General features: G+C 37.9%; 1 protein-coding gene across 1 annotated transcript in view; it reads right to left on the reverse strand.

Annotated features, from left to right (window-relative positions):
• Positions 1-6509: 6509 nt before the first annotated feature.
• LOC111267693 (malonate--CoA ligase ACSF3, mitochondrial) overlaps positions 6510-11391 on the reverse strand; it is a 7194-nt gene continuing 2312 nt past the window's right edge. The window contains exons 5-12 of the mRNA XM_022846101.2: positions 11156-11284; positions 10610-10765; positions 9647-10036; positions 9213-9360; positions 8609-8706; positions 8077-8184; positions 7748-7885; positions 6510-7291 (exon numbers count right to left, since the gene is read on the reverse strand). Of these exons, the coding sequence (XP_022701836.1) occupies positions 7229-7291; positions 7748-7885; positions 8077-8184; positions 8609-8706; positions 9213-9360; positions 9647-10036; positions 10610-10765; positions 11156-11284 (1230 nt within the window). The 3' untranslated portion in view covers positions 6510-7228. The remainder of the gene's footprint in view (positions 7292-7747; positions 7886-8076; positions 8185-8608; positions 8707-9212; positions 9361-9646; positions 10037-10609; positions 10766-11155; positions 11285-11391) is intronic.

Here is an 11391-nt window from a genome sequence, read left to right on the forward strand (position 1 = left end):
TGTTTTTATGGCTGCTTTTTTTAGCCACGGTACTGCTCAGGTACCTTTGGTTCGAAAAGCCTGACGTCTACTACCCTTCATATAATATTAAAAAAAACTACATCTTTGTACGCAATACACGCGATTGATAATTTCCGCAATTAAAAACTAGCGCCGAACCATTGCAGAGTTATGGTAATATCAGAAATGTGTTAGATAAAATATAGCCGTTATTCATGGATTCATCTAAAGTGCGCCGCAATCCCGCCGCACTTAGTACAAACATAGTAACCTATGAGTATAACGATTTAACTGTTTTACAAATTGCCCTCACATTTGCCCTTTACTGATTGTTCAATTACCCTGTCTATTATTTCGAGGCGTTAATATCTGACTGCTAGCGGAAAACACCGATACCCGCTAACATTTCCAGTTGCCTTAGCCATATACCCGCATGCCTATTAAATTTAAAAATAGGTAAATTGTTTTCCTTTGCAACAGTCAACAGTAACGCTTTTGCGTCAGGTCTGTGTCAGAAAAACGATTATTTCCAGAGACGCTGCGTAAGTGCCCCTTTTTCAAGTCGAACAATGCTGCCTGCCCTCCTCCTACCACGCGCAAGCTTTTATGATCAGCATCCTTATCAACCTACCCATTCAGCACAAAGAGCGGCATTAGTAGTCAATTCTAAACATTACCGGAGATCACATTATTTCGTATTGTCGGTCACACATCATAAATAATACGGTAATTAATTGTTGGCCAGTTCTGAAGTGAAGCTATAGAGCTGAAGAGATCTGAGTATTTTTTTACGCGGCTTACTTGCAAACAAAAAGGCTTAATTTACGCATAGTTCGATTGCTAACGCACACAGGATAGGCGAAATTAATCTGGGTGCAGCAGTGGTTCCAAATATAAACTTCCTGTGACAATGCGATACTAACCGCTTATTTTAGCATCCGGTCACGTTTGGCGCTGACGTATTGCAAAGACTAACGGAGGAACAGATAGAAAAAAAAAATGGATTTGAGGGCGCAGAGGCGAATAAGGGTGATAGGAAATGGTTCGGTGACGCTTTTGCTTACAAAAAAATCACGGTACAGGACAGCATTCGGTTAAGGCGCGTTCAGTCTTTTGTTTGAATTCCTGTTGTGAAAAATAGTATTTACTGCAACACAATACATTTATTATAACATTGCCTAGCGATAAATTAAAGAGTTAGCGGTGTTGGCAAACGTAATCATCTCATCAAAATAAAATATAAGCATAAAAGTAAACAGTAAAAGTAAATAGTAATAATAAAAGTAAACAGTTGTGTATTGAAAGTTGCAAGCTACAGATACTAAACTGGATTGAGAATCATACTGATGATCCAAAATGCCTCTTTCTTCACCAGACACATATACACCATACGTGTGATGAATTAGAAGAAAGTTCTATTAAATTTCACAGAAGACAGCAACGATGTCTTCAATCAAATATACTAAACATATAAGGTATCTTCGAGTGCGTGGAACGTTTGTGCAGATTTTTATCAAGTTCCGATGCGACGGTATTATTCTTTTGTCAGCTTGGACGCTTTTCCTGCTAAATAGCAGCCTTCTAACATTGGCGAAGACACTACGATGGCGCGATGACATTTCCGAATGAAGTATCCACACTGTACGATCATTCAGCAGTTTGGACATCATGTGCCTCTCTAATCCAGCGTAACGTTTGTGTCTATGACTAGCTTTTAAAATACGTGCTAGCATGTGGCCAAACGCCTAAATGTGCCACTCTGCGTCGAGTTCAGGCACCAAGAACAAGGTAATATTAACTACTTTATCGCTACGCCAACTACCGGAAGTATGTCATCATACAGGAAATAAACCAGTGGCATGGTCGAATGAAATTTATCATGTTACCGAGCTTCTACGAGACGGGACATCTGTTCCACTCTCGTTTCCCATTTTAGTCGCAGTCAAGAAATTTGTACACGAATTACGGTTTCTATTAGGGAAACTCAACGGCATTCAAACGCTTGTCGACGTCCGAGAGATGAATTTACAATGAATTTCGCATAATCGATAAAAACACTGCCCTGAAGAGATATGGAGTATTAGAGCTCTAATAAAATAACAAACCTTTTATCTTGATTTTTTACCTAATTTATTCGCTCTCGCGGGTTACAAATGCTAAAGTACCTTGACGCGTTGACGCGGGTTTGTCATCGGGCAAAAACATTTTCTCGTACTAACGAATTTACACACGTATACGTTGCTAACAAAACTGTGAGACACGATGCAGGATCTTGTTGGCATAGCGTTCTCTACAACGTTCTCAAACTAACTATCGGCCTGTGACTATTAAGGCTTTGCGGTCGCTAAAAATGCATTTTAGGGTTTTGGTAGACCTTGCTTGCATATGTTTTGTAAAAAACGGAGATAAACCAGTTTGCCTCGACGCAACAATCTCATAACCTCAATTATGCGTTTTGTGCATATGCATTTTTCTTTGAATATGTGTGTTAACATGCTTAAGATGAAAGTCAAAGTATGGGTGCACACTGTACTTTTCTGTGCGACGGTAATACATTTTGCTATCCAAAATCTCGAATATTGATATAGTCTTGATTGTAAAAAAAAATAATAAGGTATTTCTGAAAGTCGACCCTAACAGGTTCATGAAGTAGATTCTGATATGTTTTTATGGCAGTGCAGTCATCTACAGGTTCTGCGTTTCCGCCTAAAAACCTACGCGTGACGTGGTTGGGTTCAAAAGTGAGTGTACACACACTTTGTTTCGGGTTAGGCATTAGCCGCGGCATCTGGCATAAAAATCAGAATGTGTTTGTCTATGCATTAGCGAAACTAAGTCTAATTGTCAGATTGAACATTCTATACTGCCATTTACGTAATCCTATCGACTAGATGCTACTATATTATTCTAAATTAGCCTTCCGGAACGTGAAAATGAACATATGTTTACAATGATTATTACTATCCAGATGGATCGTAATACTCAAGTATTTAGTGGAATCAACGGTTCAATAGTTATGATTAAAGTAGTATATGAGACAGTTACGGCAACGGTATGTTCCTCTACACTGCCGAAGTTAAAAACTTATTTACAACTACAGATAATGCTCAGGCCATTTTAGCTCTTACCTGGCTTACGTATTCTACCCATAGAGAGAAGATCTGGCACGGACGACACCCGCACCCAGCGGTTTCGTTCATTGCAATAGAGAAACTTAGAGAAGCCACAGTTGCACGGTCCATTACGGCTAAAAATGCATGAGCAACGACAGGGTAAGTATATATAATCTATCTATACATAAAATTAGCAACGTCCTTTATAATAGAACATTTCAGCAAATTCTCCTTTACTCGTTATTTGCATTTTATAGGATGCTGTAATCAAAGGACCCCACCTATTACCCACTTAAGTATTCAAGGCGAACAGTGATGCCTTCGCTTTGTTCTTACCAGCAACGCAAATTCAATTACTGTTGTTAAATTACACCGAATGCGACCATTTTGCTTCCTACCCCCCATTCATTGACTACATGATAAACAGTATTTTGGTAGATATTTGTAAGCCACGTACACTTCGCTACCATCATCTCGCAAACGACATTCACGACACCGAGCGCGTACCCGAACGTTCCGTACCTACTGAAATGTAAACGTTTCAGAAGAATTAACAAAAGGCGACTTCACGCTTCTTGGACATAAGAACGACGAACGCCGATGCGGATGGATACGCTCCATAACCGTTTACTGTTTCACAGTTTCATTGCGCTCAGCTTGTGTAGATGCGTCAAATGCGGCGATGCTTCTTTTCGCTCTGGAGTTCTCTTACTTTTTTCGACTTGGGTCGTAGCACTTCGGTGGTGGTCCTTCTGTCACGTTAGAGATGCGAGCAAAATATTTCGCCGCCGACGCGTTATCGTTGCCTCGTAATATATATGAGATGTAATAAGCGACAATTCTGTGAGTACATCACGGTTAAATAATGCTCTTGTAAGCATAACCGGGACATCCTTATCGCTTTGTTGTTTGCTTGGCTAACGCTGCACATGTTCGTGTATTGTACTGCCCATCGGATTGCCTCCGTTTTGTCTCGTAACTAAAGGTGCTCGCGGAAAATCCCGTCGCTTCCAGCTACGGATTGGCGATCTTTTCTGCCAACTAAATTGGAACGTTTTTTGTGTGCTGCATATGTAAAACATTTGTATCAACAATCCCATAAGAGATAGAAACAATATTAATCACGGTAACTGCTTCCAATTTGAATCATCGAATTAAAACATTGTAAACGTCACATCCGGGCTCGCATTTGGCATCAATATATCAGATATGAGAGCCGTTAGCTTGTTCCTGTTACAAAGCCAACTTTGGGAGGTAGCCACTGAAATTTGACTTAGTTTTCAATGTTTTTAAAGTCGGTTGAGGATAGGCTTATTTGGATAAACGTGTCATAAAGTTTTCGTCCGCTCTTTCAGGGAGAAGCATTCGCCAGCGTGACTTAATCCAAATTCCACCCACTTATAATACGCGACTAATAGCTATGGGACATAATATTATAGCAATGTCACGGTTACGTTTTAATTCCATGATAAAAACACAAATCATTTGCATAGTCGTTTGGTTACTAGCCATCGAGTGTAACGAGCAAATATGAAAAAACAGGTGAACGTTATTGGTCATCTGTAGATGTGCCTCAAATTTGTTTGTCTGTCATTCGGTCAAATATGCTGTGCTTAGAAAAAGTCGAAGAAAGAACGTCCTCTGATATTAATACACACCGGCACACCCGCACCTGGCATTAATAGGAATTTGCAGAAGTCTCTACATTCATCGTGTTCTTTTATTGTGCAATAATTTATAATTCCATATATATATGACACACTCAATAAGACACGTGTAAACGCTCATATCCGGTACATATGTGGGAACCTATTTTTTGTTTAGAAGCTGTACATGAAGGTTTTTAAAAAGGCCGTTTACCCGGAAGACAATGCTCAGTTCATTCGACACAAAAACATAAAAAGAATGATACACAAAACACACAAAGCCCTAGCACTGGTGATAATAGCATCGCATAAGCATTTCAATAAGACATTTCGATAATAATGGTAGTAAAACTTTTATACAGGTATATCAAGTATAGGACACTCTTGCGGGATATTTAGATGACCTCCGCATATCTATTTACTTTCAGTATCATAATGTTTGTTAAATATAGTTCATTATATACAGAAAGACATATATAAAAAATTGACCAAAAGCAACGACGTCGCACTTTTGACTAACTGGTTAAAATAACAAAGACACTTTCATTTGCGAAACAAAAAATCTACGCGATACGTCTAAGCGATAAGCTTGCGTCTCATGCAGTGCTGATGATTTCAACTGTAACGTGCTTTTCCTTATTAAGATCTAATTATCCTACTGACTCTGCTTTTTTTCATTTTAAGAATATATATATAGTATGATATAATAAATTGGAATCTCATTATTGGTGTTCCTGTAAGGTGGAATATTATGCAGCGCGACGATCGGAAAAGATGTGGCTGACTTAGACTGTAGCTGGATATAAATTTTCCTTTGTCTGTAACATATCACAGTACGTGCTATTGTTTTCCAAGACTAAATCGTCTAAATGAAAAATACGACGATCAATGAAATAAAATCTGCTTCAATTTATACTTTAGATAAAGCACTAACGAAAAATACTATGTCGTATTTTAACGTTTGCTGAACAATATACAAGGAATCTATTTTGAGTTATACGCATTTCCTCACTCGCTTCAGTATCGTCGACGGCCTAACAATGTCTCTCACAGTTAGCAACGTATAGACGTATATATATATATATATATATATACTGAAATTAGCCTTAAAAACTCCAAACGTAGCCAAACTCAGGCATAGAAAAGGGCTCGTCTCAAACATATAATTGTTATCACTCGCGGAAATTGAAATGACAAGATTTGTAGGCCTAGAACGTGCGGCTCAGTTGACTACACTATGCACCATCCTCTCGCTTCAGAGCGACGGGTTAGGGAATTAATAAAGAGCTAAGGCGAAATAACACGTGCTAATCATAGTATTAAGCCAACTAATATGTTTTGTTATTTATTTCGCTCGTTAGGATTTTTTGTTTGTTATGTTTGTTATAGATATTATAAATGTAAGTGTTATCCTGTTTGTTATAAATGTAAGTGAATATCCTGCATAGTACTGCAATAATACATGAAAAATTCCTGCACGGTTCCGATTTTATACTTTGTGTCTTTTCAGTACTGCATGTGTGTGAAAAGAAAAATGTACAATGGAACCTTAAAAACAAAAATACCAAACATGTTGTGATATGTCAAATGTTCAACAAGGTACAAGCATCTAGAACGCCGAGTGATTTACTATAATGGTGCATAATTAACATTCTATAGTTAACAAAAAAAAAAAGACTCGTTGTGTATTTTTGAGTAAGAAACGAGTCAAAACAAAGATTACTATTTGATGAAAACATTAGACTGTATAAACATTTTAGGTGCATAGCTTTATTGACAATGTAAAAAAAGTTCACATTTGCTCTTTGATACAGTGGAAATTAATGCTTTTTTCTAGTACTCCAAACTGGATACCCTGAAGGTTCCATTTTCCCCACATAATGGGGTAGAATGTTTATTTGACTACGTTATTGTTGGGAAGACCAATCTATATTCAATTTCAATGTAAGTGCAGTCGATCTTCATTGCACCATTGTTTACCACCATTGCATCATATTGCATCATTGTAATAAAATCATTTATGAAAGAACTGGAAAAAATACCATATTTGCAGTAACATTTTGTTGCGATAATGATGTGGCGCTACTCATAGTCAGGCTATTACCTACGGCTGTTGTCGACCATAGTGGTTCTTTTTTATATATCAATCTCATGGCCACATTTCATTGTCTCTATCGTGATCTACATTTTGTTAATTCCACTTTCACTAAGAAACTAAGTGCACCCCGAACGTAGTGCAAATAGTGTGAAGTTCTATATGTGCATAACATGGATATAAGTACTCACTATGAAAAGCTGTCAAATGAAGAAGTCTGCGATTTATATCTCCTTGCTCTATCTACACCCGATTTCAAGCCTCGCTCACCATTGCCATTATTAATTACTAAATGGAATTCAATCACACTAATGTTAGATTTACATATTTTATTATCTTAGCAGAAAGACATATGTGGAATGTCGTTTCAAAATCTATGGCATCGATTCTTTCAGCAAACGTTGCAAATGTTGATTTCGGAGAAAGGTCTTATCAATCTGTAAGTAAATAATGCCAAGAAAAACTGAGTTACTGGGTTGTTAGAGATTTTCCATATGTAGAAACGCCACCGTTTGTCAACTGCTGTTATGGTATTCGTATGAGTTGGTTACTTTCACATTGCAAAATTACGTGTCATTAAAAACGTCGAGAAAACATTTTCAACAGTGTAAACACAAATTAATTCAAGCAGCTGGAACTCCTGCAGCATCTTAACTGGCTGATTCGGATTATCAGCTGGTCTTAAGATAATGTCCCCTCAAAATTTATTTTGAAATTTTTTGCCAAATCAGTTTTGTATATAAGCTTATCCTTTTATATACGAAACCCTAGTATAGATTTCTTTTCGGCTAATTTCAATGCCTAGTAATGTTTGCTTCGTTTGTTTTGACTGAAATTTTAGGGAATATGTAATAAAATCTGCCTTGTGGTATGTTCGCAAATCACATACAAACCTTGCCCATTACGTTACGAGGCAGCTCCACGACAAAGGTAATTTCACTAGGAATAGACGTCGGGGGGAGTGTTTTTTTACAGTGCATTTGTATTTCACTTTTGAGATCAGTACAATTACACTGCTTTTTCGGCACCACCTGATAACGTTTAAGTCACAGAATAAATAGACAAAGCTGTTACAGTCGATAAAGAAACAGCATGAGATGAATATGTTAATTTTGACAATATCATTATCCACCTGTAATGACATATTAGTATACATATGAATGGCATAGACGAGAAGCGTCATCTAACATTCATTCAAAGCTATTAGAACTGTTTAACTAACCACTGCAACAACTCGTTCTCCCCATGTCACGTCTGGGACGCCAAAAACGGCGCTTTCAGCGACCCCTGGCACTGCTTCCAGTTCGTTCTGTACCTCCAGCGCAGAGACCTGCAACCGACAACAATGGAAAAGTCCAAAGATACTTTTTCGAATTCTATGACTAAAAACTCTACTTAGATTCCATAGTTTTTACAAGTTCTGGTTATTACAATTAGGCATTAATAAAGAGCGCTAAATATGCTTTATGCATTGTTAGCTTTAAAGAACCGCAGCACGGCTTAAATTTTGCGATCAAATTTGTTTGGTACTGCATCCATAGTCTTTCTATGAAGTGGAGGTTCAAATTTAGAAGAACTACTTTTATTTTTTTCCGAGCTTTTTTTCGGTTGTCTATTGAACAATACGAAAATTTTGGTTCACTACTCTTCCGTCAACTAGGCACTATTTGTTGCGGCTCAAGAAGAGTGTATAAATGAAAAACGTGAAATAAAAGTATAAATAAAAAAAATGTATAAATGACGAATATATTGACCTTGTAGCCGCCGCACTTGATGAAGTCCATTTTTTTTCGGCCTAGTATTTTAACCAAGTTCCTGCGATCGTCGCAAATGACAAGCTCCGCCATATCACCTGTAATGTGAAAAACTCACACTTAAATACCATTACACATTTTTAACAACGTTTTTTTTAAATGATTTGTTTTGACTAAACTTTCTTACATGCCCTAAAATCTTAACTTACCAATATCCTTGAGATGAGCAATAATGTTTGTGACACGGCGGAGACCCATTTTGAAATATTACGAGTAGGGTATGTAATAGTATTCACTCAATACGCCTGGGTGGCGAGATTTCACGTTTTACAAGGTGACCATATTTAAGACTGTTAAAATTTAAGATACCTGATTGAGCTCCGCATTTAGAATCGGGAAGACTAAAGGCCGTAGTGGTCAGAAAATTTTGGACGGTGATCAAGACATTTTAAACAGAATAGGGTAAGGATGACAATCTGTTGGTTTATACACTAACCAGTACTCCTTATCTAATCGTTGTACACTCTATCCGATTCGCTCGGTAGGTGAAATTTTTACTGACAGAGAAGTTTTTCAAGCGATTAAACTATAGCAGAATAGATACCAGTTTGAAACCAGCCATCCTTTGTGAACGCATCTTTGGTTTCTTTAGGCCGCTCGTGGTAGTGACTGAACATTTGTGGACCTTTCGCATGTAATTCGCCAATGATACGATTTCGCGACATCGTTTTGATTGTGGTGGAGTGTTTTGTCTATAAAACGTTACAAGAATTACATAAATGCAATTTAGGATATGAATACTATACGTGTTACGTATGTTGCTCACTCGTTGGCTTACGTTAAAATGAAGAGTTTTCAACTTAGGTCAAATATCACTTAGAAAATTTAAGTGATGACTGTATTAGTTTTGATAAACACCCTTTGAGATGCGATGTTGACATTTAAGCAAGCATAATAAAATAATAGTTATCTAAATCGTTTGGGAACTATTCCGACCTAACTTACAAGCAATAAGCAACAAGGTTACCCAATGCATACCATATGAGCGAGTGTTTTAAAACGATTCGATGAGTAGCCGTCTTGTTCTGCGATACGAAATTCGAGTCCGACAAACGGCCTGCCAACAGTGCCGGGATAGCGCATTTTTGGATTTACCGCGTCTCCGCCAACCCCCATGCCAAATTCAGTCATTCCGTACCGTTCAAGAATCACGTGACCTGTAAGTTCTTCCCAGTCCCGAAACAACTGGAGGCTAAGAGGAGCCGACCCGCAAGTGCAAAGACGTAGTTTCAGCTTAAGAAAATCACGAATCTCTTCGCGTCGTTCCCAAAGTTGCTCTTTAGCAAATAACACAAGCTGGGCGTACATTGTTGGCACGGCCAGCATAAAATTTACTCGATTGTCCTCCGACAGCAATACTTCCCACACCTATGCAGCAGGAGAAGGAAAAACAGCAACAACGTACGTATTTAATAAGAAAACATGTATTTTTTCGTTGATCCGAAAAACAGCAAATTTTAATAAAAAGAGCCGTCTTAATAATAGGGAAGAAGCATTTTTTCCTACGAATTATTGTTATTATTACTGGGAAAATATACGAAATCATGTTTACCTGAACAGAATATCGAGCTTCTCTTCCTCCATCGTAGATACTACGAAATACATTCAAACGGAAGCGCAGAAAAATAACTAAAAACAATCTATAAACTGAGCAGTTTGTGTACAACAGCTGGGTTAGCGATGCGTTATATTATTTACAATGCACTCACATCTGCTTCGAGTAGACTACAAGCTTGCCGCTAAAGAGTCGCTCGCATTGCAGAGTTCAAGCGTCAATCGGTTGCTAAAGCTGATCGTGAAAAAAACCGGCTGAATCACACCTAACACTAGTACCCGGGTGTTTGAAGATTATCCTATTCGTCCGATGATTAATTTTATCAAAAGAAATTAACATTTTTCATGGTAGTGTTTACCAGCGTCCATTTTCATGCGATGTCAGACCTTTTTTGGGTCAAAACTCTGCAGCAAATATATACCGCTTCCGGCCCAAAGCGGCGACAGTAACCCGTTTAGAATGCCATGGGTGTGATGAAGTGGTAGATGATTAAGAAGATAGTCTTCGGGACCTAGGAACCAGTCAAGCGCGACCGAGCTCGCCTGTAATGTCCAGCCACGAGGAATGTAGCTAATTAGCTTCTGTGCAATTCTCGTATTTGTCCATCAGATAGAGAAGATTAAATTCAGCATGCTGATCATTAGAATTTAGACATAATTCGGTTGTTGTAGCTACATTCAATGGCCTAGGAAAACATAATCAAAATGCTTTAAAGCTGTTTGATACGTTTAAAAAAATTCGCGTCTTGTCTGATTTGTCATCGACTGGCTTAACAGAACGGTTATGCATGTATATATTAAATGGTCGATGAATGCCAATACATCAACTACTACTGATAATAATTTATTTTACTAACAAATTTGTAAATCCAAGTCTGCATCAATCTACATTTATTGTAACTAAAAAATACCGATCTCACAAATGCAACTTACCTGCGCGTCAAGTGCAGCGTGTGTTGTTACGACGCCTTTAGGCGGTCCTGTCGTACCTGATGTGTACACCATTTGCGCTGGGCGCTTCTTATAAAGTTGGAAATGGTCCCGAATTTGAACTAATGTATGCTGAAATATAAATGAGAATGGGAATACAACAACACATCAATAAGAAGCCATTATTTCATGATTGACAGTTTTGTGGACTTAATTGCATTTTTCGTTTCGCAAGGAAC

This window comes from Varroa jacobsoni, unplaced genomic scaffold (assembly GCF_002532875.2).
Source record: "Varroa jacobsoni isolate VJ856 unplaced genomic scaffold, vjacob_1.0 scaffold_1211, whole genome shotgun sequence".
NCBI lineage: Eukaryota > Metazoa > Arthropoda > Arachnida > Mesostigmata > Varroidae > Varroa > Varroa jacobsoni.